The following is a 27,065-nucleotide window of genomic DNA, read 5'->3' as shown; positions in this document are numbered from 1 at the left end:
GCTCTTAGGCAGAAGTGCTGCCTTCCCAAATAAAATCAAGTGTGTTTAATCACGTCGTTGCGCGAATGATTATCCAATCGTGTAATTGTGTCGACGGCGGATCAATGGCGTGACCCTCCTCCTCCGTCTGGCGGCGATCACGCTGGCAAACAATCGGAGATTAAATAACAGGGCTGTGGAGACGTCGCTCCCTCTCCGGTTTCCGCGCTTCACACCTTCTTATCTCGGTCAACACGTGAAGAATCAGACAGTTTCGCTACGTGATGGTCGCAGCGGCGCTTAGCTCGGGACAAAAGAACCTGTAACGCCTTCCCTCCACTGAATGAAATCCAGTGTAAGATAATCCACATCCAATACTCTGTGTTGGAAATCATACCCGGAATGTAGTTTTACCTCCAGTTTCAAGAGCAAAGCGTCGGCCTTCAGGTGTTAATCGTGAAAGCTAACGTTTCCTTAGCTCCGCGCTTGGTTTTAAACCCAACTTCCTCAAAGAAACATCTTCCGATTTCATCAACTCGGAGTCAAAAGGGGAACGATCCAATCGTCTGCAGAGACGGTTGAATTCGCATTCAAGAGCAGCAGAGTCTTTGACGTGTTTGTTTGTCTGAAACCCGTAAAGCCACATTGCATCTCGGCGGCTATAAGTGATCCGACTAGTTTCGTTTCCGAGGCATTTTTCAGCGAGCAGCGCAGGAGTAGCCAGAGTCCGGAATCGGCTCCTCGGCAGCCATGGCCTCTTACACCGCCTACAGCGGCTACAGCAAACCCCCTCAGACCTACATCGGCTCCTACTACGGCGACAACAAGCCCGAGGCGTACGACGAATATCCCGACTCCGTGTACGAGGAGAAGAAGAAGATCGAGAAGAGGCGACGTAAGTACGCCATCTGTTGCGAGGTGGTGGCGCTGATCGTGGGCTTTATCGGACTGATCGGGGTCGCCGCGGTGACGGGCCTGCCCATGTGGAAGGTGACGGCTTTCATCGAGGAGAACATCATCGTGATGGAGACCCGCTGGGAGGGTCTGTGGATGAACTGCTACCGACAGGCCAACATCAGGATGCAGTGCAAGGTCTACGACTCGCTGCTTTTCCTGCCCCCGGAACTCCAGGCCGCCAGGGGCCTGATGTGCGCCTCGGTGGCCCTCGCCTCCTTCGCCCTCATCGTCTCCGCCGTGGGGATGAAGTGCACCAAGGCGGTGGACTACCGGCCTCGCACCAAACACATCGTCCTGGTAGCCGGCGGCTGCCTGTTTCTCATGGCCTGCATCACCACCCTGATCCCCGTCTCCTGGACCGGCCACGTCATCATCCGGGACTTTTACAATCCCCTCCTGATCGACGCCCAGAGGAGGGAACTCGGGGAGGCCCTCTACATCGGCTGGGTCACCTCGGCTTTTCTCTTCAGCGCCGGGGTGATCCTGCTGTGCCGCCACGCCCCGCGGACCCAGATCCAAGAGGAGAGGGTCATTTACAACCCGGGGGGAAGCCTCTACCAGCCGGGGTCCCAGTACCAGCCGTACACCTACGTGCCCGGGTACTCCTACCAGCCGGCGTACTCCGCACCTCCGCAAGGATCGGTAGTCTACACCCCGAGTCAGTACTGAGGAAGCAGATCAAACATGTATTTAAGTGAAAGTGACACTTCTGCCGAGCTCTCACTGACTGTCAAAAGTAATGGTAGAGCACATTACTCCTCTATCTTGGTGCAGTTTGATGTGAGGTGCCTGTTGTTAAATGCTTTTTTCGTTTTTTAATCAGCTTTGGATGAACTGAGCATCTTTTACCACTTCATTTTGCGTTATTGAATAAGTGCGTGCCGCACATACGCGGTCAGCCTGGTTGTAAAGGCCAACAGAGGAGGATTTGGGGATTTTGAGAGTATCAAAAAAAAATCCTCGGCTTTGTGCAAAGAAGAAGGAATCATGTCGTCGAAACAGAAATCCACCTCGACCTGCGGAACTGGAAATGCTCGTCACACGCCCTCCCACAGTCACAACAGGAAGCCGTCCGCCCGCGGAGACTCACCTGTCAATCCAAAAACAAGGGAACCCGACTCGAGGAGAGGCCAAATCGTTAACATCGACCCAAAAGTGGCTTCGAGGTAGCGATGACATTGGGTTACATCGCATTCACTCTTCGCCAAAACAATAGAGCGTCGTCTGGTGTCCGTGCCGCTTCCACTTTCCAAGAAATATGGCACAAATGAAAAATTGACTGTGTATATTTTATCATAATACGACCCCGGCTTGCTTAGAAGCACGAAGCACTGCTCTGAGAGTTGCACCCTTGTACCATTCTGGTACCATCCCCGGGGTTAACGGGTCGGTTGCGACCCGTGTCTTAAATCAGCTTTAAAATACACTAAAAATAAAAACCTAATTCCAATTTTTTTTCTCATCTCTTGTTTACCTTTTCAGGCTTCCTTATCCATGAAAATAATAGGTTTAATATTTTTGTTGTGGTTCTCTGGGCCTTTCTATTGGTATTAGTATACATCTCGATTTCCATAAAAAAAAGAAAAATTAAAACTCAAGAGAATAATATAAATAAATTAAAGGATGTTGTGTTACCAGAATATTGCTAAGGGGTATAGAACACATCTCTGAAATGAATTTGTTGATTTGTTTTTTTCATTTTAAAATTAATAGCTATAGTAACGTCTATGGTGTTATGGGTCATTTTCGACCCATATATATTTGCTTCAAGAAAATCCAAAAAAAAAAAAAAAAAAAAAAAAAATCAGCAATAGAACTTTAATATAAACACATTGAAACACAGAACAGGTCATAACACAAAATACCATCTTCTGGTCATCTGGTCAAGTGTAGATGGCTTTCAGCTTGTCCAGATTGTCCACTCCTCCTTTGTTTTTATCTTAGTCAAGGATAATTGTGGGCTTTTTGTCACTTCCTGATGACACAACTGCAGCTTTGTGAAGATTAGACAGAAGTATCGCATTCCGTCTTCTTTTTAGACAACATGAGTCAACAGTGGTGGTGTCTGTAAAAGCAAACTTGGAGGAAAGTGGAGCCCTGACCTTCACCTGCACGATTTCTTCAGGCAACTCGGAATCTCCTTTCTGGCGTTTCTCAATGATTCAATCTTGTATTTAGGCTGCAACCAAGTATATTAAAATGTAACACATTTCAATGATGTATAAAGGGATTGAACGGAGCGCCTTGATCGGGGACCATTTAAGGCCGTAACTCAACAAATGCTCCTTTTTTTGCTTGACGTCACCCTTTCGCCGTCGACGGCAAGGAACGTTTACAAGAAGCTCGCCGGCGTGTGAGAACGCCCGCGCAAGGACCGCCCGGCAACCGTGAAGGTATGGAACATGTGCGGTCCGTCAACAGCCGTCACACACTCGCCGGTGCGTAACTTTGGTCGTCACGGTGGAGAAGCCGACACGGCACGAGAGTTTTGGAGCGCAGCAACACCAGCACAAAGTGAGAAGCGCTGTTGTCACCCCTGCAGAGACGAGGAGAAAATAATTCATCTGTCCAATAGCCTTCTGGAAAGGTTGTTTACGCCAGAATTTTCAGCTAATTCTTCAGACGGCGATGTTAAGCCTCGTAAAACCAGGTAATAATTTCAAGACATTTTGCAAAACGGCTCCTTCTTTGGGCCAGAAGGTTGTCTAAGGCAGGGGTGCCCACACTTTTTCGCCTCGTGAGCTACTTTTCAAATGACCATGTGAAAATGATCTTATCTTATCTTATCTTATCTTATCTTATCTTATCTTATCTTATCTTATCTTAGCTTATCTTATTTGGTCTTGTCTTGTCTTATCTTATCTTATTTCATTTTGTCTTATCTTATCTTATCTTATCTTATCTTATCTTATTTGGTCTTGTCTTATCTTGTCTTATTTTGTCTTATTTTGTCTTGTTTTGTCTTATCTTATCTTATCTTATCTTATCTTATCTTATCTTATCTTATCTTATCTTATCTTATCTTGTCTTATCTTATCTTATCTTAGCTTAGCTTATCTTATTTGGTCTTGTCTTGTCTTATCTTATCTTATTTTATTTTATCTTATCTTATCTTATCTTATCTTATCTTATCTTATCTTATCTTATCTTATCTTATCTTATCTTGTCTTATCTTATCTTATCTTATCTTAGCTTAGCTTAGCTTATCTTATTTGGTCTTGTCTTATCTTATCTTATCTTATCTTATCTTATCTTATCTTATCTTATCTTATCTTATCTTATCTTATCTTATCTTATCTTATGTAGTTCTTCTGAACTGGTAGTGTCGGGTGGCAGATGTTTTTCTGCCTTTTTCACTGGTGCTCGTGCAATGGCTCCCAGGCTGGCTGTTATTAAATGTAAACTATACCAACAGTGCGTCTCTCCCTGTCCTGTCCTGACAAACGTATCTGGCAGTCAACAAGCTTTGAGGCCATTGCGCTGTCAGTTGGAATTTGCGGCTATTGCAAACAACTGGAGCAGGTCACGGCCAAAAGAGACTACATGGACAATAGCCTTGAGAGTACATTTTTCCTTTTCAGTGTCAGGATCTCTGCCAGAGATTTTGTCAGTTAGGGGTTACTCGCGTATTTCACTATGAGCAGATTTCACAAAAAATGCTGATTTCTAAGCCTGAGAGTAGCCTTGTTCTACACTTGTAGATGCTTCTGCATCACACAAATAGGTAATCTTTGTTCCCGCCATAGTCGAGCTTGTTGCCAGTTTTTCTGTGAGTATCAATAATTGTTCGCAAGTTGTGCGATTTCACACTCCTTCCCCTTCATTCGCAGGGGTTGCTTTTCTGCTGCTGCTTCTCTTTTATAGCTTTCCGTCTCTGTTCCAATTATCTAATTTGCTCGTCATCGAGTCATGCTAAATTATAGCGCTCATACCTACACCTGAATCCGCATTCACAAGCCCGATGCGCAAGTTTTCCACGATAACAACAAGTTCTTTCTCGATGGGGTCCGATGAGGTTCACGTCATTATCAGAATTTGGGGTACGGCTCCTTTTAAAAGGGAGTTTTGAATTACCATCAAAAATGGCCGGAACTTCAAGCCAATTACAACACTGAAAGGTTCCCCCAATCTTACAAAGCCATTGTTGACATCTTTGCCTTACGTTTATATGCGGCCAAACTCTCGACGTCCCTGGGCCGCAGGTTGACCGTTGAGTCGCCCGGGATTCCGATCTCTGGCGAAGTGGCGCCAGTGGACCGTCTGACGCCCGGCGTGCATCTAATCGCGCGCTCATTTTCAAGTCCGTTTCATCGCTAACGGACGATGTTTCAGTTTCAGGATGTGGAACACCTCCCGCGGCCTGACCAACATCCTCGAGTCCATGGGCGACTTACGTATGTGGAGAAGGTGGTGCCTTTCCCTGCTTCCTCATGGGTAGGCTTGATTTTTCTTTCTTTTTTTTTTTCGCGAAGCAGCTGAAGTGCCGTGATAAGGCGGAGGAAGTTGGGTGTCTTGCACGAAGAGTGTGAAGAGGAAGGCGGGGAGAGGGTTGTGGTCTGGAACCTGCTGAAACAGCATCGTCATCATCGGTATCTACTCATGCTAGCGCTAGTTCCCTTTTTTGCTCACCATTTTTCCTTTCCCACGGTTTGCTAAGTTACATCTTTGCCTTCTTCCACTACCGAACCCTCTAGGGTCATTTGCAGGTTTTATCTCAATGGTGTCAACAAAACCCAGGCTTTTGTTTTTCCATCTCTTTAGATGTTTTACGTTGTTAGGATGCCAACAATGCTTTGCATCTCCAAATTCTTTTGCGTTATTCTCCCTAATTTTATCCCAAAAATCTGCTTTTCCTCCCCCTTCAAACACCAGTCAGTTGGTATGCCCCAAAGCAGACCCCGTTTTATTTTTTTATTCGGCCCCCCAAACAAATTTCTTGAAGTATTTCTAATCCATATTGAATTTAGAATCTCCTCATTTTTTCCTTTTGTTTCATTTTGTATGGTTGATTACAAACAAAATATCGTGGGTACATTTATATGATCATGAATGATTTTAAAATTAAAAAAAAAAAAAAAATTAAACATTTGAATTGCAATTTTCATTTTGTTCAATTTAAATCATACCTAGTTGGTTTAGCATAAAAATTAAATGAGAAATGTGTCCCTGCCTTAGAGCCTTAAAGAAGACTGACTGGTCCAATGGCGGAGTGTTGTTTACATTATCGCTACTTACGTGTCACATATTCCAGTCATTTTCTGGGCAAATACCGTTTCTTCACTTCCAAGTGTCAGCATTAGGTGTTCTAGTCATTTATTGAAAAATATGTAAGTTACTTTTCTCCCCTTTCACAACCTATTTTTTATCAATTTTCCTCTAAAATGCGTATCCACATGGAAAAATAGGCAGATCTTCACTTTTAGGTGTCACCGCCTACACATTATGGATTTTATCCATTCACACATTCATTCATTCATACGCCACACAGATTTTCTCCACTCTCCACTTTGCTTTTTTTTGCATCGATTTCTCTCGTCCGTCCCGTCACTGATCCTCGGCCCGGCGGACGTCGCCCTGCTTTGTGCAGCGATTTTACAAAAGGGCTTCGATCCCATCGGGGACGTACGACCCCTCTTTTTTTTTTTTTAACTTCCGGTCCTGGATCGAAGAGAGAGATCATTGGGATTCGTCTGAAAACAAAAATGCCCTGAACGTCAAACAGAGGGGCGTCCACGATTAAACATGCGCAGGTGTATCCTTTGAAGAGGAACCTTTCGGCTTTCAAAAAGAACCGTGACGCAGATGGAATACATATTCCGTCCGAGCTGACCGGCATTATCAGAGTTGTGTCGGGCGTTTTTCATTTTTCACGGCAGCCGGTCGTCCGGTATTCATGCAAACAGTGGTTGGATATCATCGCGCAGGAAACTTCCTCATTGAGTTTCGACCACGACCAGCAAGTTGACACACACACACACACACACATATACACCTATATCCTTGCCTGGAACCAAGACGTCGTCATATATTTTAATAATTGATACGGAGACCAGATCCAAGTGATATCTAATTCATGTGTAACTTGTAACTAGTCGCCATTTAACTGGATATTTTTGAAAGAACAACCTCCCCACCCATCACCCAACACACACACACACACACACACACATAGTCACTCCACCCACCCCCCCCTTTGGAAAACCGGCCTCCACCCAAATCCTGATCTGGGAGTGTAAACCGAGACCTGTGAATAAACAAAGTGGTAGCTAACAGGAGTCTCTCAGGTAGGTGCACAAAGAAAAAAAAAGTAGCCCCGGGGCTCGTTTCCTAGCAACAGGTCGCATTTCCCTCCCCTTCCTCGCCGGTGGCCCGTGCGCAGGGAGGGGGCAGTGCCGTCAGGACGGCGACGCGCTCTTCCTCCGCCACTAAGATGAGGAACCGCTTCGCTGAGGGAGTCTCCCGCTTCCCACTTCGTCGCTAGACTCCCCGCCGTGCGGAGCGAATCGTCCGGAGGCCATGGCCGGCTCAGCCCTGGAGCTCGTGGGTCTTATCCTGACCCTGATCGGGTTGATCGGGACGGCGGCGAGCACCGGGATGCCCATGTGGCGGGTCACGGCGTTCATCGGGGAGAATATCATCGTGTTCGAGACCCGCTACGAGGGCCTGTGGATGAACTGCTTCCGGCAGGCCAACATCAGGATGCAGTGCAAGGTGTACGACTCCCTCCTGGCGTTGCCCCCCGACCTGCAGGCGGCGAGGGGCCTCATGTGCTGCGCCCTGGCGCTGGCCGGCTTGGGTTTGCTGATCAGCTTGCTGGGGCTGCGGTGCACGTCTTGCATCCAGGACAACGACCGCGCCAAGTGGCTGATCCTCATCGTCGCCGGGAGCATGATCATCATGGCCTGTATCTGCGTCCTGATCCCCGTGTCCTGGACGGGTCACGTCATCATCCGGGACTTCTACAACCCCCTGCTGCTGGACGCCCAGCGCAGGGAGCTGGGGGAGGCGCTCTACATCGGCTGGGTCTCCGCCGCTTTCCTGTTCGCCGGGGGATGCGTGTTTACTTGCTGTAACGTCCAATCGGAGGAAAAAAACAGGGGGCGATACTTGTACTCCCGGAACTCCAATTACATGGCCTATCCTCCACAGCCTCTGCAGCCCCAGCAGCTGGTGATGATCCCTCAGCCGCAGCCCGTGCTTTCCAGACATCCGTCGCTCAGCTACAGCTACCGCTCGGCGCATCCCTCCGTGCACAGCGGGGTGGCCTATCTCTGAAAACGCAGACGGACCGCATGAAAATACGAAGTGGCGAAAAAGATTTCAACGAATCGGCCTCTTTTGAACGGAACATTGCAAAAGGTGTGTGAGCTTCACACTTTTAAATTCAACGAAAAATACAAGTATCTACCATTTTATATACGATATTCAAGGGTATTTCTGTAGCTGTCTATCAGGTTAAAAGTGTATGCGTGCATGTGTGTGTTTGTTTTCTATCTAAACATTCATGGGATTGTTGTCACGAGTCGTATACTTTGTTTATATGGTCGACTTATGGTCGCCGAGGTGTCGTTGCCACGCCGACAGACACCATGGCTCGCTTAATGTAAAGCGAAATTTCCCGAGGCGTCCGGGGAGGTGATGGAACAGGGAAATAAAGTGACTGAGTAAACACCAGATGCAGGTTCGGGCAGCTTGTCAAAGGTGTGGGCGTAGCGGCTCTGTGGTGTTTATGCAAAAAAATAAAACCGCAACAGCGCAGATCCTTTCTGATCAGTGTCTTTGATCGCTTAACACCCGGTCGGTTAAGTTAGCAGCAACTGCGGGTTTAGATAAACTGGTTTTATTAGCATGAGATCATTGTTCCTGTCCCTGAAGAGAGTTTTAATTGATACTGAAAACACTTTACGGAGCAGAAACCTTCCACTCAATGTGGGCGTCCTTTGGCCTCGACCAGTTTGGGTTCAAAAAAAGTGAAAAGGAAGCAAGAGTGTAAAAGATACAGAGGAGGTTATGAGGTCGCAGAGGCACAAATCATCTCTTGCTATCGGTCATGCTAACAGCTACATGCTAATAGGTGAATTGATACAATTCGTAATAACGATGGAGGTTATGAGGGCGCTGAGGCACAAATCATATCTTGCTATCAGTCATGCTAACAGCTACATGCTAATAGGTGAATTGATACAATTCGTAATAACAATGGCGGACGCATGATGAAACTTGGCAGTAGATAAAGCCGCACCCGGGCTGGGAGTCGGTGGAATGAGAGCCCGAGGACACGGGAGAAGATCTGAGGTTACTATCATGCACTGATGAAGGAACAAGAAGTGCAGAGACGACAGGAAGATTAGGAGGAGTGAGAGGTGCGTCGTGGGATATCCATCAGGAGACCGAGCCTATGGCAGCTAGCCTAGCGCTAACTATAAATAGTCACAAAAGGAAAGGTTTTAAGCCTTTTTTGAAACTAAGAGAGGATGTCCGCCCCCCCGGATGAAGCTTGGAAGCCCGTTCCGCAGAAGATATTCTCGGAAGTGAATCTCGTCAGGAACTGGGTGAATAGGAAGCTGAAGGGCGATCCCGTTATTGTCTGACCGCCGATGTTATCTGTAAGCGCGGCGGCGGAAGAAGGTAAAGGCAGGCGGCGGCGCAGCCGGGGTAACCATAAACACAAAACAAGCACGTGTCTCTTTCGCCCTCATCTCTCCGGCCAATGGCGCGCCGGCGAGACACGTTTCCCACAATAAACTGCCTCTCACGCTAAAACAAACGCAGCACAAGGAGATCTTACCTGCCCGGGGCGCATCGCCGATACCTTTCTTCCCGCGGAAATGCAAGATGAACGTTAGCGGTTTGCTTTAGGCGACTGGTTTTTGGACGTCTCGCTCCGCGCCATGGCTCAGGAGATCTCCGAATTGGCCGCCATGTGCGTCGGGCTGGTCGGCCTGATCGGGGCGGCGGCCGCCACCGGCTTGCCCATGTGGAAGGTGACGGCGTTCATCGGCGAGAACATTGTGGTCATGGAGACCCGCTGGGAGGGCCTGTGGTTGAACTGCTACAGGCAGGCTAACATCAGGATGCAGTGCAAGGTGTACGACTCGCTGCTTTTCCTGCCGCCGGATCTGCAGGCGGCGCGGGGTCTGATGTGCTGCTCCCTGGCCCTGTCGGGTCTGGGGCTCCTCCTGGGTCTGTTCGGCCTGAGATGCATCTCTTGTTTCCGTGGGAACGACAGAGTCAAGACGGTGATCCTGATGGTCGCGGGAGGAATGCAGTTCCTCGCCTGCGTCTGCGTTTTCATCCCCGTATCCTGGACGGGTCACGTGATCATCCGGGATTTCTACGACCCCCTGCTGATCGACGCTCAGAGACGCGAGCTGGGCGAGGCGCTCTACATCGGATGGGTGACGGGAGCTTTCCTTTTCTGTTCCGCCATGTTGTTCGTCTGCCGCCGCGTACCCTCCGACTCGGAGTCGTTCGACGTTTACCACCCGCACCACCTGCTCGGGTACGATCCCGCGCAGGGTCACCCGGGTCCGACGAGGTACCGTCCCATCTCGAGCGTTCCCAGCTTCAGATCGAACGCGTACCCGCCGTCCCTGCAACACGGCGACCCCGCGGTGCAGCAGCTCGCGCTTCCGCCGCAGAGCCTCCCCGGCGTGGTGGCGAACGAAGGAGTCCTACTCGGCCCGCCGCTGGTCTACAACCCGAGTGTGCACGGGAACACGCCGGTGCTGTATCAAGGTAGCACGGCCGCTATTTCCTCCATCAGAAGCGCGAAGCACGACGGGGACGTCTACGCGCCGGGGAACTCCCTCTACATCAGCCAAAGCGGAACGCCCCATTCTCTGATCTACGCCAGCAACCCCTCGGCGTCCTACCAGTCCAGTTTCCACCCGGTCCCGCACACTCCCGTCTTCATCTCGTACAAATCGTCGCGAATCGAGCGCGGCTCTCATAGCGGGAGCAGCGGCGGTGTGTATATATGAAGACGAATCTGCTTTTTCCTTTTCTTTTTTTTTTAAAATGGCTGATTTAACTTTATGAGCTGAGAGCACTTTTTATATTTGAGATCATTCATTCACAGATCTTCCACAGAAAGTGATTTTTTTAATTTTATTTTTAACCTTGGTTTAGTTTCCGTACTTTTTTGTCTTATGTTGTGAGAAATGTGAGTTATTTTAAACAAACTAATAACCCTGATTTATGACATTATAAATGGGAAAAGCGCAAATGTGTTTTGTAAATATGTGATCGCTGCATTTCCCCATGACCGAAGGCCTAATACACTATGTCGTCCACCTCTCGGGGGGCATTTTAAGAAATAATCCCTTTTCAGAATATACTCACAACCGCCCTGATCGTGAGGCGGACTGTTCAGTTAGTCGGGCGCAGCAGGTTTGACCACAAAGCTGTTTGTGTGCATGTGTGTGTGTGAGTGTGTATGTGCATGTGTGTGTGGGGGGATAGGTTTGCAGTTCAGGTTTCAGGTTCCCTGCGAGCAAAGGATTTGTGTTATCAAGTCTAAAACTTGGCAAGCGGATGAGGAAGGTTTTAGGTTTTCTTTTTTTTTTCATCATACTTTGATCATTGCAAATTAGTTAAGTAAAAACTTGTAAAAAGGCAAAATAAAGTAATGAAGTCACCCTATTTGGATTCTCTTGTTTACATATTAAACGTGTCAATCTTGATTTGCATCAATAAACAAATCACTTTCGATCGGCAGAATCAATCACCTGCAGTACCACCATTTCGCCACTAGATGTCGCCAAAGCGCGCAATGAGCGCTGGCCCTCCTGGGCACATTTATAGCAATATATATTTTATATATGTTATCTAGATACAATCAGCCTCTGATGAAAGATACATAAGCGATGGATGGTTGGTACAATAATGAACGTTTTCGTGAAAATAAACTAACATTCAACCCGTTTTAATCCTGATGGTCAAGTGTCACTTTTGATCTTGCAAAACATTTTGCTTTGCTGTCGTTTTCACCTGCTGATTCTGACAAATGCCCATTTTATGCGGGGATGTCGGTGTTTTGCACTTAAATGTGTACGAGCCACTCAGAAAAACTAACCGTGTTTCCAGCTTCTTAATGTCTGGCGACAAAAATATGAAGATATCGTGGCCAGTCACGGATGTTGGGGTTTATGTTGACGCTTGTTTGTGTGATTTTAGGGTTGCTGGAAATTTTGTGGGTGTGGTTTGGGGTGCAAGGAATTCTTAATTTTTTTACCTGGAATTGAGCGGGAACAGTTGTATCGCACGCTTGTGTGGCGTGGCTGTGCACGACAACAGCTATCGCTTATCAAACGGATGTTTTTCCGTCAACCAGGGTTTTTTTCCTGACTAAAACGATACAACATGGTCACCAGGGCCAAGGAGGCCCGAGGCACACTCCGGGCCCGACGTATCTTTGCAACTAAACTCCTAAAAACCCGCAAGTTGCCCATCGATGCACCCCTGCGTCCACAATTGATTTGGACGTGAGAGTGTGTCCAATAAACAGTTTGAGGTAGTTAATCTTCAAGGGAGCGTCACGGACCAGTTTGAAGATTAGATCTGCATTTGCATCAGGATTGTAGCAAAGATTTAATCATTCCTCGGTGTACCGAAGCAAAGACGTTGTTGAGGTCGAATGTTGCCAGATTTGAAGTTAATCTTCAGGACGTATCCATGTTCGCGGATCAGCGGCTTGGCCGTGCCCTCAATTGAGCGCCTGCACGGGAGGGACCCTCGGCTGAGTCAAGCCGGCCATATTCAGCCCAGGGTTGGCACCGGAACTAAGGTGACGGTTTCAAAATAAAAGCCTGTGTTTGTTCGCAATCGGTTGGGTTGAGAAGAAAAACGGGAGGAACACCGGTGAAAATTTATAGGACGGATTCGTTGAAGAATCTCCCCGTAAATGAATTAAAATCGATATTTTAGTTCGTAGAAATTCAACGGAAACGTTTTAAGGAGCCGTAATCCAGTTGATTTTTTTACACCTCACTGTTTTTTCATTCCGAAATTAACTTTTGATCGACAAACATGAATTAGATTACAAGTTAAAAAATGTTTGAAAAAAAAAACTACTAGTGTTGTTTTATTTTATTTTGAAAGGTATCACCGGAAACGCATGTTGTGTCTACGCTAGCTTGATGACAGGAGTCCAACGCGCAGTCTTCCTTCTTGAACGCTTCAAGTGCGCACCGGGAAGAAGATTGGGGGGGAAAAAAAACCTCATGACATCCAGTGAAAATGGAAAAAGGGACTGGGGGGTGGACGCCTTAATGTCTCTTAAAGGAATATAAAGGAGATAAAAGTGGAGCTAATCCGATCGATGAGGGCCAACCCGCGGAGCGTGTGTTTTGTTTTGGTTGTCATTTGGAGTGAGGGGAGGATGTGGGTCAGACGCCTTTACGCGCTCCCGGTCTCGGCGGAGACGAACGCCAAGTTTTCGGCATGAAATTCTGACACCGACGCGGAGGAGCGACCCCGGAGGGAGGACCATGGCGAGCGGGAAGGGACTGGCGTTCTCCCTGCTGTACTTTATGGCAGAGTTCTGGATCAGTTCGCAGCAAGTCCTGAGGATCGGTGAGCGACAGACGCCGTTCGTTTTAATTGAGAAACTGTTTTTTCCGACTAAAGCCAGAGGCAGTGAACGCATCACCTCAATGCAAAAACTCAACTGTACATGAATTATAGTTAAAAATGTGACAGTGAATCCGTTTATTTATTTGTTTTTCTTGTCATTGTCATTTATCCCGGAGTCTCCGTCGGCGTGAATTTCATTTTAAAGCCCCCGATCGTGAGTCATTTCGGGCCCAAAACCCTCTCGCTCCATCTCCGGGTCATTTAAATACCAGATGTCACAGGCAGCTTTATCCTGGAGGTACGAGCTAGAAAACACCATTTATTTATCTCGCAAACCATCTCATTTCCCTCTTCTGACTTCTAATTCTTTTTCGGAAGAAATTCCACACCTTGTTTTCCCCTTCATCCGCAACGGCGAGGGGCGTTTTAGTGGATTTTCACATTTTCGGATGGGGGCCGGAGGTGGTGCGGGTTAATATAACAGGTGAGGAGGAGGAGAGAACGCCGCTGCTTTTCATCAGTTCGTCACGTTAATCCACTTTGGTTGGCCGATGTCGGCATCTCCATCTCTCTCTCCGGTCAGCTGACAGAGCAGGTCAGAGGCCTGATTAAGTTGACCTTAAAAAGTACCTTGTTTTTTTGTTTTTTTTTTATCGGAGGAGAGGGCTTATGTCAGACGGTAACGTCGACGAGGAGGGCTTGGATAGGAAACGCGAAATCGCACTCGAACCTCGAGATTCCGTTTCCGCTCAACCCCCTCAAAAGTGACGAGGAGCGTTTTGATGGCGAATAAAAGTGAGTCTGCCGCCGCCTTTGTTAGTCGACAAGAAAAGGCCTCTCCGCTTTCAACTTCGCCCGTAATTAGACAGACCCCCGGCTCCGGTTATATCCCCCTCTGGTTTCTGACGCAACTCAAACAAAAGCACGCCAGAGCGGTGTTTGCTCGCCGCTGATTGCTTCCCCCCGCCCTAACCGGGACTCGCACTCGGGGTGAGAGGGTTGCGTCACAAAAATGACTTTTTTAAAATGGAGCCCCCCCCCTCCTCCAACCATCCTGTGGGCGGGGGTGCGTTCACCCCCCCCCCCCCCCCGGCGCGGCTCCAGATTCTTCCAAATTTCCTTCACTTCAAAGACTTTTCGCCGTCAGACAGGCGGCGTTGCGTAACGCCTTCCGATTAATAGGTCGGCGCCACCTCCCCATTCTTGCCGCCCTAATCTGCGCTCCATATTGTTAATCTCTCTAAATCATCTATCACTGTCCGGGGTCACCTAATCTTTGTTATTCTCATCATGAACCGCGCACGTATTAATCCCGCCCCCCCCGTCACCACCACCAACCCCCATATGGTGCTTCAATTAACGTTTCTCAGTCCGGGTTCCTCAGCTCGGGACTTTCTCTCGCCGGGTTCTGCAATAATGGCGGGACCGAGTCGCCCCTCCCTCGCCTCGCCTCGCCTCGCCGTCCTCACCCTGCTCCACAAGCCCCTTAAACAACTAACACTAATCTTCTTTATGCGGAAGGTCTCGCCCGGCTCCAAATCTTATCATCGGGGAAGCCGCGTCTTGTCGCTCGCCGCCCCGTTGGTCGGATGCCTAATCCCCCCCCCCCCCCTTCTCTTCTTTTGCGTGATTTTAAGTCTGAATCGCCGATACGCTATTTCTGTGTCGGACACGACGTCGATGAAACGTGGATGTCGCGCGTCCTAATATGTACTCCGTCTCGGGGTGTTTTTTTGGGCTTTTTTTGGGGGGGGGGGGGATCTGCGTTTTTATTTCTCCGGGTGTTCGGGAGGCCAAATCGCGAGACAGAGAGTCCTCAGTGTGCCACATCAAACGGAGATAGTGGACCGGGGTAGGACCTCCTCATTCATTCACAGTCTGGCCAAGGGCCCAGGCTGAAGTGGTACTGCTCATTTTGTCGGGGGACGGAGGGATGGAGGGGGGGTAGGGGGTGGGATGAGGAGAGGCGAGAAAAGGAAAACACTGTGCCATTGTGTTCCCCCCTGCCTTAAAAGACTCCCCTTCATGTGAGAACGGCTCCGATCGGAATCCTGATCGATCTTTTCCTCGGGATTCGAGGAAAGCCGGCCCACAACCCCACGCCCCCAGACATGTATGCTCGCCGAGCTGAAATGGTGGAGGAGGAGGAGGAGGACATCACAGGAAGCGTCGCCTCGGGCTGACAGTCAGGCCCGCAGCGAGAGCAGACTCTTTGGGTGGACTGACCTCCCAGCATGCATTGCCCTATTAAAGATGACATGGCAGCAAAGTGATCGAGAACAGCCGACGGTCAACATGGAAATTAACATTAATTAATTCATCCATTATCTACACCGACTATCCTGGGGTGCTAGAGCCTATCCCAGCTGTCAGGGGTTCCAAGCGGGGTTCACCCTAGACTTGAGGCGATCACATGTGCAGATAGACATACAACCAATCACACGCCACATAGACATCCAACCAATGGCACATCACAAAGAAATGCAACCGTTCACCCTCTAATTACGTCATATAGATGTACCACATATCGGGGCTTTTTATTGGACCTCCTGCATGTTCTTGGATTGTCTGAGGAAACCCCTGCAGACATTTAGCAAACATGGAGACTCCACACCCTGTCAGAATTTCCCTTTCTTGCTGCGAGGCGTAATTGAAAAAGCTCTCAGAAGCGACGGCAAGCGCAACCTGTAGTCAACCTGGGTACAAATGGAGGTGCAATTTGATATACATTTATATTTTATCATTATTTATTATCTCTACACATTGGCGTCCCCGCTGGTCAGTGAGGGTACTGCAACCAGGTCAAACCAGGTCATTTAGCATACAATAAATACACATTATCAATTTTTCATGATTCTGTTTGATATTTCCATTTGAAATCGAGTTTGATATATATTAGTCATACATACACGTGCTTAATTTATCTCCTGTTTTTTTTTCTTGCCTTTCCTGGAATAAGAAATGCGCATAGAAACGCTTCATCTCAGTCTCAGCAGATGTTGGTGTGGGCTGCGGCGCCAGGGGGATTTTTAAATTTTTTTTTTAAAACCGGGCTGCGCCGTCCTGATCAGTTTAGTAAACCCGTGCGATTATGCAGTTATCATTAAGGGAAAGAAATGGCAGAGTGAAAGCAAAACGCCGTAAAAAGCTCTACCTCCATTTAGAACTCAACGTTTCACATCTAATGGGATGCAAATATTCCACGTCGCTTCACCTCCTCAACCATTCGTAGATTTCCTCGCTAGCGGCCGCACACGCTGCCGTTGAAACGCCGTTTCCTGGATTACGATTAAATGTCGGCGTCGGGAGTCAGGCATGAAAAGACTAAAAAAAAAAATAGAAGAGGCTGAAATAAATCAGCTGATATTTGTCACAGGAAGTACTCAGGTACTTCACTACATCAACATCTCCATTAGTATCTTGTTTTTTTGGAAGCACCCAAGTTTGTTTGTCAATAGCTGCTCCATTTCCTCCTGCAGGAGAACTATTTTAGTTTCCCACAGGCAGCGATGTGCGATATAAATGTCTGAGGCGTCCATGGACTCGGACGGTTTGAAGTGTTTTTATCGTTTTCTTGCACTGCGAAGAACTGCTCTGCTAGCTAACTCTACTTATTTCGGTCGAAATGTTCTGCGTACCCTGGAAAACCCCTCTGCGGCGTAGCAGTCCGGAAAACCCCCGGACCTCTTCGTCGGGAAAACGTCTGTTTTTAAAAACGGCAGTATGGTACCGGCATGGCTTATGAGCTCCAACAATCGCCTAAGTAATAAGCGTTCCTATGGAAATGTAAAAAGACCCTGCATCCTCTGCTGTCCGATTGCACGAAGAAGCAAGGAACTGCTAAAAGTTCCTGCAGTGAGGGCTTCTGGCTCAGTGGTTGATTTTTTTTTTTAAATACTTTGAGGATTGTTTGACGCTTCCTCGCCTTAAAGTGGCGTTCACGTCGCTCTCGCTGTTTCCCGTCGGTTTCGTCGGACCGCAGCTGTTGAATCGGCGGCGGTACGGCGATCGGAGGAGGGCGGAGGATGGAGGGAATTCATTATTTTTGCGATGATATTCAGCGTGATGTGAAGTTTTTTTTAATTAAGGCGCTTTCCGAGAGAAAGCGGTGTTACGTAAGGAATTGGTTTCTGGCCACATGCGAGTATAAACACATTTCCAAACGCGTTTTCCGAAAAAAAAAAAAAAAAAAAAGAAGCGGAGACGCTGCCGCCGACCTTGAGTCGCCGGTTATTATTAAAAATAAAAGATGAAAAAAAGTATAGAGTCCAAGTGAGGCAGGAACTATTTTTCTGCAGCGAAGGATACGTCTGTCCTGCCGTTGTGAGTCGGTTGCTCCTGAGGAAATTAATTTAAACTGGATGCCATTGCTTGATTTGGACTTTTGATTTTGAGATTATCACCGTCGCAGGACTTGCTGGGATGTCCTTTTCTTCCCCGGGGGTGATCGCAATCGATCGCGGCCGTGACCAACATCCTTATGATGTCATGCCGGGGGAGCGTTGGAGGGGGCGCTCGGCAGGGTTCAGACCCGTGTCTGCCGTTGCCAAGGCGATGCCTGAAGGATGGATGTGGGCCAGGTGCTTTTTGTCCAACCCCATCCACGGGCAAATAAACATTCCACCTGTGATGAGAGACTGAGGGAAAAAAGTAAAAACAATCAAAAATGAAAAAATAAAAATGACACGTGTGATGAGAGATTGACGGAAAAAAGTAAAAACAATAAAAAATGAAAAAAATGTAAAAACAAAAGCAATAAAAATGATATTTTTTTTCACAATAAAAATAAAAAAACAAAAACACAAATATTACACCTGGGATGAGAGATTGGCGGAAAAAAGTAAAAACGAAAAAAATGAAAAAATGTAAAAACAAAAGCAATAAAAATGATATTTTTTTTCACAATAAAAATGAAAAAAAAAATTAATATTACATCTGTGATGAGAGATTGACGGGAAAAGTAAAGACAATAAAAAATGAAAAAAAATAATAAAAAGAAACAGAAATTCACAATAAAAATAAAAATAAATAAATATACATATATATTGTAGCGGATCATGATGTTGGGGTTTATGTTGATACTTGTTTTCTGTGTGATGTTGATGTTGCTGGGAATTTTGTGGTTGCTGTTTGGGGTTGCAAGGAATACTGTTATTGTTTTTACCCAGAATTGGGCGGGAAAATTAGTTGTAGCGCAGTCTTTTGTTGGGTGGCTGTGGCCAAAAACACATATTGCTCATTTTTCCTGACTAAAACACTACAATATATATATATTTATATTTCATATATGTGGGCGTACGTAATATACACATATGTATATTTATGAAAATATATGTGTACACAGTATATATGTAAATATATATATAAACATGCATAAATACATATTTATATATCGTTTATGTGGGTGTACATGATGTATACGTATGTATATTTATGTAAATATATGTGTATATATGTAAATATATATGCATATATACATGCATATATACATGCATATATATATATATATATCCTGCTCAAAAAAAGAAAAAAAAAACACATCCTAGATCTGAATAAATGAAATATTCTTTTTAAATGCTTTAAATACATAGTTGAATGTGCTGATGTGCTGACAACTAAATCACATAAAAATGATCAATGGAAATCAAATTTATGAACCAATGGAGTGGGTCAATCACAAGTGTGATTGACTTGGAGTTACATTGTGTAGTTAAAGTGTTCCCTTTATTTTTTTTGAGCAGTATATTAAACAGCGCATCTTACAACCTTATATTTTTTCACATATTTTTTTAAATTTTGACCGCAAGCACTGATTGTTTGAGCCCTCCCCGACCCCCCCCCATGCTCTTCATCCCCGATTGCAGACAAACAACCGCCGCGTCAAATCTCCCCGGCCGCTTTACGGAAAACCAGGAATCTCATTAGACACGAAAGAGATTGGATCTGAGGCCGGAGTGACGGCAGACACCCGTGTGTCTTATTTCGCACGCGTGTGGGGGATTTCGGTGCAAAAAGAGAGGAGAAAACGATTGTTTTTCGATTGTTTTTGTCCTTCAGGTGGGACATCCTGGACGCCATCTCATCCGGTTCATCTGGTTCTCATCTGGCTCCGCTCATTTCGGTTCTCTCGGTCACTACCTACCGTTCCTAAATCGAGATAAATCGAGATCTCAATCCTCACAGACCGATGCGGAATCTCTGGAATCGTTCCTGCCGGATCAATCCGATGGTCCAAAACGGTCCTAACCAAGACCTTGAGATATTTGACCTCCTCCACGTAGGGTGGGATCTCATTCCCGAAGGCTCTCGGATTTGGAGGCGCCGATCGTTCATCCCGGCTGCTTCACTGCGAGAGCTGGAGATCACCTTAGAACAGAATTGCATCATCTGCAAAATAGCGGAGACCAGATCCTGAGGCCACCAAACTGGACCCTCGAACCCGGAGATCACGAGCAGAATCGGTGACAAAGAACAGTCCAACACACACTGGACCCCCCCCCAGTGTGTTTTCATTCTACCGTAATTTCAAGACTATAAACCGTTACTTTTTTCATCGCTTTGAACACTGCGGCTTAAACAATGATGCGGCTAATTTATGTTTTTTTTTTTTTTTTTTTTGGGGGGCTAATAAGCTCCATCCCGCGCAAAACATTTAGCCTCGTCGCATCGGGCCGGTGAAATTACCGTGAAATTCTGAGGTTGTTCAATTCCGACACCAAAGAAGACGATTTTAATGGTTTTAGTGCGCAGGAGGAAGACGAGGATAGCTGGGGTAGCACAAAGCGGGGATAGAAAATGGACGGATGGACTTTTCTTTGTGTTATTTATTATTAATCATTCCATCAGCCGTGTTACAGGCACTGTGCAGAAAAAAAAGCATCTCCAGAACGTATTTGTGGACGGTACCGGTATGTATTGAATTTAAAGTTTAAAGAAAATGCTAACATTTTTTTCTGTGCACATATCTCTTTTTACAACGTGGACACCTGCGGCTTATGGACAAGTGCGGCCAATATATGTGAACATATATTTATATTTATTTTATTTTATTTTTAGCCGGCGCAGCTTCTATTCAGGTGCGCTCAATAGTCCGAAAATTACCAGAATTTAAATCCGCCCATTTCTGCTCACGACCCCCGATTGTCCAACACTGCTTTTTTCTATCCTTCAAACCCTTTTGTGTTTTTATTTCTACGCAGTTTGAAGCCGACAGTTATTCTGCGTCCTTTGCGTTTAACATTAACGGGATCCTATAACCATATGATCTCATTAGCGGTCGACATTCCTACATCCATTCGTGGAAACTGACTCATTAAAGATGCAATCAAAAACACATTGATTTGAATACGTGATTGGTTCGGTTCCAGCTGTTGTAGTTCCCCCTGAAGTGTTTGATTCCTGTTTTTTTTTTAAAATATATATATATAGATATATATATCAGAATCAGAATACTTTATCGATCTCCGATTGGGAAATTGCTTTTTCGTTGAAAGCAGCTCCTGCTACCGAGTCAAGTTTGGAAGAATCAAAATAGAACGCTGTACAAAAATAAAGAATAAGGTACCAGATGATAAAGATGAAATAAAAAGAACAGTAAATATCGAAATAAATGAAAAAAATAAAGATACAGTTAAAGGTATGTAAAAATATATGTAACGTATATGCATGTGTAGTCACAAGTACATGTATACAATTATGTGTATAAGTAGAGGTTGTTGTACAGTAAAATATTTACATACTGAGAGTTATTGCACATGATGACTCCAATAACAAACATTTTTTATACATAAACATACTCACAATATACTATATATATATATATATATACAATATTTATATATAAAAATACATACAATATAATGTGTGTATATATATCTACTCTATATCTACTATTTATACTGACTTTGCTGTGATTCAGTAAAGTTTTGTAAAAACAAAATAAATAAATACACGTTGTGTCACGGGAATCCGGCAACACGAAAATCAAATACACAAAAATAAATGTTTTATTACGTGTTAAACGTGTTATTAAATATCTTTGCTGTGAGCAGATTGAAGGTGGTTAGCGGGTCCCAGCAGCTGCCCGCTGCGAATCCAAAAACCATTATCATGATCGGCACTTTCGGGAGGGCGCTGAGCGACCGGGGAGTCCAGACAAGGCCCTCTCAGTTTCGGGGTTTGAGGCGTCACCGCGCCAAAGAAAAAGGTCATTCACAACCTCATAGGCAGCTTTTTATTTATATATATAAAAAAAAAAAAAAAAAAAAACCTTTTCCCTTTCTCTTTACTCATAATTCCACAGGTTGTTCCTGTCCTTTGTGCCCCTGCGGCGGCTGAACGGCGAAGCTGTTTGCAAACCGTTTGTTTTCTATCTTTATAATTGGTTTTCGGCGTCGATCGGAACGTCCCAAATCACATCCGACGTTCTGACGTCACGCCAACGCGCGCTGTGTTTAGCGACAAACATTTAGCCGAGTCCGACACCTTCGCGTTTGGAGTCTCCATGTTGTGGTCGCGTCGGCGTGGGTTTCCTCCAAATTCTTCGGTTCCCTCCGAAGTCCCAAAACAATGCAGGAAGTTCATCGGAGACCCTAAATTTGCTCAGATGTCTGAACGAGAGAGCAAATCTCTGTGTGACGTATGAACGAGAGAATGAACGCTTACCGTAATTTCTGTATTACTGAGCGTGCTTCGATATGAGCTGCACCGGCTAAAAACAAATAAATAAAACACGGCTGATGGAAAAGATTAATAATAAATAACACAAGAAGAAGTCCAAACATCCATCTATTTTCTATCCCCGCTTTGTCCTACTCCAGTCGATCGCTATCTTCGTCTTCCTCCTGTGCACTAAAACCTATAAAATCGTTTTCTTCAGTGTCGGAATTGAACGGCCTTAGAATTTCACGGTAAATTCGTCGGTCCGATGTGATGAGGCGAAATGTTTAGGCGGCGCGGAGGTCGTTAGCTCAAAAAGAATAAAATCGATAAATCAACAGGACGTGTGCGTGGAAGAGTGAATGGTTGCATTCGTGCCTTTATAATCGGCCCTGTGATCAATCGGCGATTGATCCGCGATACGCTCATTCCCAATGACAGCTTGGATAGGCTCCGAACCCGGGTGTAGATAATAAATACATGAATTAGTTATCTCAGAAATCTGAAATGCAATTTTAAACGACGGCAAATTTGAAATGGCGTGCTCTCGGCTGCAGCCAGGGGGCGCCTGAGGACAGAATTGCAGCCGCGCGTTCTGTATCGCCTCCTTTCTTTTGGAATAGTTGGCTTTTCCCGATTTATTATTATTATTATTATTATTATTACAATTATTATTATTATTATTATTATCATTATTAGAATAACAATAAAAATTATCATTTTTAATATGATTGCCTGGATCTGCACCCTTGTGTTGTAAAATACCTTTCAATTATTTTGAATCATTTTAGAATGAACTGCCAGTACGACCTTTATTTTCAGATTTTGAATATTAGATATTGAGGTGTTCTGCTGTGGGGGTCCTTAATTCTCAAAGAATCCTCAAAATCCTCAAAGAATGGCTTGTTAAAAAAGTGTTTTTAACAAGCCAGAGTATGTTTTTCCAGCCATCAGCCAGCAGGTGAGCAAAGGTGTCGTTGCATTTACCGTAATTTCAGGACTAGAAGCAGCTACTTTTCGATGCGGCTTATTCATGGATTTTTTTGGGGGCTGATGAGCTTCAAACATTTAGCCTTGTCACATCAAAATTCTGTAATTCTGAAGTTGTTCGATTCTGACACTGGAGAAGATCACTTTAATGGTTTTAGTTTGCAGGAGGAAGAAAGAGATGTGTTATTTATTATTAATAATTTGATCAGCCGTGTTACAGCAACTGCTCAGGAAAAATGCTTTTCCAGTATGTATTTGTGTATGTTACCGGTGTGTTTTCAATTAAAAGTAAAAAAAAATGCTAACCTCTTTCGGTGTAAATATCTCATGTTACAACGTGGACACCTGCGGCTAATAGACAAGTATGGGCAATATATGTACACATATATCTATTTTTATTTTTTTAGCCGGTGCGCTCAATATTCTGGAATTGATGGTATATTCCACGTGGATCAATGAAACAAATGGTCAAAAGGGGTCTGATCGATTTGAGTTCTCTGTCTTTGGGGAAAGTTTCTCATGGATTTGAATGATGCCTTAATACTCCAGCAGGTGTTATTTTATGGCTATAATATAATCTAATGTAATGCAATATAATATAATGTAATATGATATAATATAGTGTGTGGAAATATAATATCATATCATATCTTGTGAAAATATAATATATATCCGTAATTTTTGGACTATTGAGTGTGCCTGCGTATAAGCCGCATTGACCCAAAAAAACAAAACAAATAAATATATGTATATATATATATATATATATATATATATGTAAGCTGCACTTGTCTATAAGCTGCAGTTGTCCATGTTGTAACAAGAGATATTTAGACATAAAGATGTTGCATAGAAACATTTTTTTTAACTTTTACTTAAATACATACCATCCACAAATACGTACTGGAAATCCTTTTTTTTTTTTCTGAACAGTGCCTGTAACACGTCTGATGAAACGATTAATAATAAACAACACAGGGAAAAATCCATCCATTTGCCCTGTTTTGTCCGACTCCAGCTGATCGCTATCTTCGTCTTCCTCCTGTGCGCTAAAACCAATAAAATTTCACGGTAATTTCATCGGCCGAAAAAAGTAAAGGAGTATTGTAGGGAAATGACAATAGTTTTATGTCTCTTTTTTCATCCCCTGTGATCGAATGGTAGCCCGTTAGCCTTTCGCGCAACGACAACTGGGATAGCCGCCCCTCCTGCGACTCTGAGTGAACAAGAGAGAGAATTTAGAATATTTGGTTTGCAATGAACCGAACCGGAGGCGCTTCCCTCCGAAGTCGTCCACAGTTCAACCGAAAGGATTGTGTCAGCTGGAGAGAAATAGGCCACGCAAATAGGGTGAGGTCCTCAGAGGTCGGGCTTTTCTCCGAATGATATTAAATCCGCTCGTCTCAAACCGGACCCTCGTTGGCCTTATGTGACGAAGTGGGCTGCGCTCAGAAAATTGGGCCGCATTATGCCGCCGTTCGGAGGGCAACCTTGGTAATAGTTGGGATTCAAAAACAATCAACGACAAAAAATGCTAGCGTCCGATCGCAAGCGAGATTTAAAAATCGTCTCCTAACCGGACGTTCACATCCTTGGGGCCGACGGTATGTCCGCAAATACATCACTAAATTTCACCGTCACCATTTTGCCCATTTTCACCTCAACCTAAGGGGGTTAAAATCGGACGGTGTCAACGTTCTCTTGATGTCCCCATGGGTTTCTACCGGGTTCTCCCGCGTCCTCTCGCTCTGCAAAAACAAACAATAGGTTTATTGGTAGCCCTGAATTAACCAGTCATATGAGTGAGAGGATGAATGGTTCGATATTTTGGCTCTATATGTGACCCTGTGATTGACTGGCAACCGGTTTGACGTAAACATCTTGCCCAATAACAGCTGGGATACAATCCAGACCTCTCCAGATCCTGTGTGAGTGCAGGATAAGAAGTACAGATAATGAATTAATATTGTAATGCTTATTTATGAATGGCAGTGTAACTGAATTCTCTGGAGCTGCCCGTCAGTTGGTATAGAACCTGATTGGCCACTTGGTCGAAATGATACAACGGGGGGAAGATGTTGATTCGTCCGACGTTTGCGTCTCCTCTCCCGGCAGGCGGCATCTTCGAGACGCTCGAGAACGAGCCCATCAGCGTTGAGGAGCTGGCCTTTAAATTTGCCGTGACCAACATCAACAGGAACCGGACCCTGATGCCAAACACCACGTTGACCTACGACATCCAGAGAATAAACTTGTTCGACAGTTTCGAGGCGTCGAGGAGAGGCGAGTCCGACCGTTTTGCACTTTTTTTTACGCAGAGTCGTCAGCAAAGAGATCGATCAAAATCGATTTTTTTTAAATTTTTTTTTTATTTCCGACTCTTTCTGGTTTTTCGGTTTCAGCCTGCGACCAGTTGGCCCTGGGGGTCGGGGCCGTGTTCGGCCCTTCGCACAGCTCATCCGTCAGCGCGGTTCAGTCGATTTGCAACGCCCTGGAGGTCCCCCACATCCAGACGAGGTGGAAACACCCATCGGTGGACAACAAAGATAGTTTCTACATCAACCTCTACCCCGAGTACGCCTCTATAAGCCGGGCCGTTCTGGACATCGTGCAGTTCTACAAGTGGAAAACCGTCACCGTCGTCTACGAGGACGCGACTGGTGAGTGATGACCGGACCGGATGAAACCGGGGAAAAAGAGAAGGTGGCTTCTTTCAAGATCCCGTGGTCCTTTTGCAATATCTCCGCTCCGTCACCTCTAATAATCTTGCATTGTCCTGGCGATGGTGTGTATGTGCATGTGTGTGTGTGTGTGTGTGTCGGCGTTCACGTAAGGAGGGCATATGAGAATTTTCTCCAAAAATAATGATATCCAGCGAATAATTGAAAATTGACTGATAGAGGGATTTTTTTTTTTTTCATTTGCTGGTTGCTGGTGTTCTCGGTTGCCATGGTTACGTGAATGTCAGAAGCATTCGCCCAGATGGAGATGAATTTCCTCTCTACGCACTTGGTTATAAAGTCCCTCCATTCACCCTTACGGAATTAATCATGTTTTTTTATTTTCTGTTTTTCCCGTGATAAATGTCGCTATGGTTACTCACGTCACGCGTCACCATGAGAGCTTTATTTTGAACGTCTAAGCGAGAATTGGGTCAGTGAAGCTTGTTTTGTAAAGTCACCGCGTAGCATTTCCCCATAAGTATTTCCGTCGGTACGAAACCCAACGTTGTGTATTCTCGTGATCCGATTCCAAGGACTCATTCGCCTGCAAGAGCTGATCAAGGCGCCGTCCAGATACAGCATCAAAATCAAGATCCGCCAGCTGCCGACGGGAAGCAAGGACGCTCGCCCTCTGCTGAAGGAGATGAAGAAGGGGAAGGAGTTCTACGTCATCTTCGACTGTTCCTATCAAACGTCCGCCGACGTTTTAAAGCAGGTGAGGAACTCAATAGTCAAGACAAGTCAGATTGTATTTACGTGGCGCCCAATCACAGCGCAGTGGTCTACTAATAATAGCGCCGCTAACAGTTGCACGCTAATAGCTGTCATGACATAGTGAAAATGCTAATCTTCGTTGAAAAGAAATAACAACGGTGGACGTCGTGCAAGACTTGCCGCGGTGGTTCGAGACGCGCCACCTGGACACCTGCGAAATGAGAGATTTGAAGAAGATCTGAAGTCACTTTCAGGGACTTATGAAGGGACTGGAGTGCAAGCACGAGTGGGAGAAGTGCATCATGATGGTAGCATAACTAGGGGCTAGCCTAGCCTTATTTATAAGCTTTCTCAAAAAGCTTATAAACCAAATCAACCAAATCATTTTAATCCTCTTTTTGAAAAAAAGAGAAGGTGTCTGACCACCCCGGTTCCACGTTGCTGAAATTATCATCTGAAAACCCCCGT

At 45.5% G+C, this 27,065-nt stretch overlaps 4 protein-coding genes across 5 annotated transcripts in view; all 4 read left to right on the top strand.

The window, feature by feature from the left end:
- The first annotated feature begins 599 nt into the window (after positions 1–599).
- On the top strand, positions 600–2,386 carry cldn8.2 (claudin 8.2). The gene has a single exon (XM_086164652.1). It carries the CDS (start codon positions 730–732, stop codon positions 1,603–1,605), a length of 876 nt encoding a protein of 291 aa, XP_086020778.1. The 5' UTR covers positions 600–729; the 3' UTR covers positions 1,606–2,386.
- A 4,990-nt stretch (positions 2,387–7,376) lies between these two features.
- On the top strand, positions 7,377–9,647 carry cldn8.1 (claudin 8.1). Its single transcript, XM_086164637.1, has one exon. It carries the CDS (start codon positions 7,453–7,455, stop codon positions 8,209–8,211), a length of 759 nt encoding a protein of 252 aa, XP_086020763.1. The 5' UTR covers positions 7,377–7,452; the 3' UTR covers positions 8,212–9,647.
- Positions 9,648–9,661: 14 nt separating this feature from the next.
- Positions 9,662–11,572, top strand: LOC147224187 (claudin-8-like). Its single transcript, XM_086164636.1, has one exon. It carries the CDS (start codon positions 9,828–9,830, stop codon positions 10,917–10,919), a length of 1,092 nt encoding a protein of 363 aa, XP_086020762.1. The 5' UTR covers positions 9,662–9,827; the 3' UTR covers positions 10,920–11,572.
- Positions 11,573–13,139: 1,567 nt separating this feature from the next.
- LOC147224186 (glutamate receptor ionotropic, kainate 1) overlaps positions 13,140–27,065 on the top strand; it is a 28,065-nt gene continuing 14,139 nt past the window's right edge. For both annotated transcript variants that reach the window (XM_086164372.1, XM_086164371.1), the window contains exons 1-4: positions 13,140–13,512; positions 25,276–25,443; positions 25,563–25,820; positions 26,417–26,598. In XM_086164372.1, coding sequence (XP_086020498.1) covers positions 13,428–13,512; positions 25,276–25,443; positions 25,563–25,820; positions 26,417–26,598 — 693 coding nt within the window. In that variant the 5' untranslated portion in view covers positions 13,140–13,427. The remainder of the gene's footprint in view (positions 13,513–25,275; positions 25,444–25,562; positions 25,821–26,416; positions 26,599–27,065) is intronic.

The sequence above is a fragment of the Fistularia commersonii genome, chromosome 18, assembly GCF_037954325.1.
Source record: "Fistularia commersonii isolate RoL2024-O1a breed Wild chromosome 18, RoL_Fcom_v1.0, whole genome shotgun sequence".
In the NCBI taxonomy this organism is placed as follows: Eukaryota; Metazoa; Chordata; class Actinopteri; order Syngnathiformes; family Fistulariidae; genus Fistularia; species Fistularia commersonii.
Note: the sequence above shows the minus strand (reverse complement) of the source record. Positions and strands in the feature narration are given on the sequence as shown.

Excerpts from the sequence above, each read along its gene's own strand:
- cldn8.2 (XM_086164652.1), top strand. The coding sequence starts at position 730 with ATGGCCTCTTACACCGCCTACAGCGGCTACAGCAAACCCCCTCAGACC.
- cldn8.1 (XM_086164637.1), top strand. The coding sequence starts at position 7,453 with ATGGCCGGCTCAGCCCTGGAGCTCGTGGGTCTTATCCTGACCCTGATC.
- LOC147224187 (XM_086164636.1), top strand. The coding sequence starts at position 9,828 with ATGGCTCAGGAGATCTCCGAATTGGCCGCCATGTGCGTCGGGCTGGTC.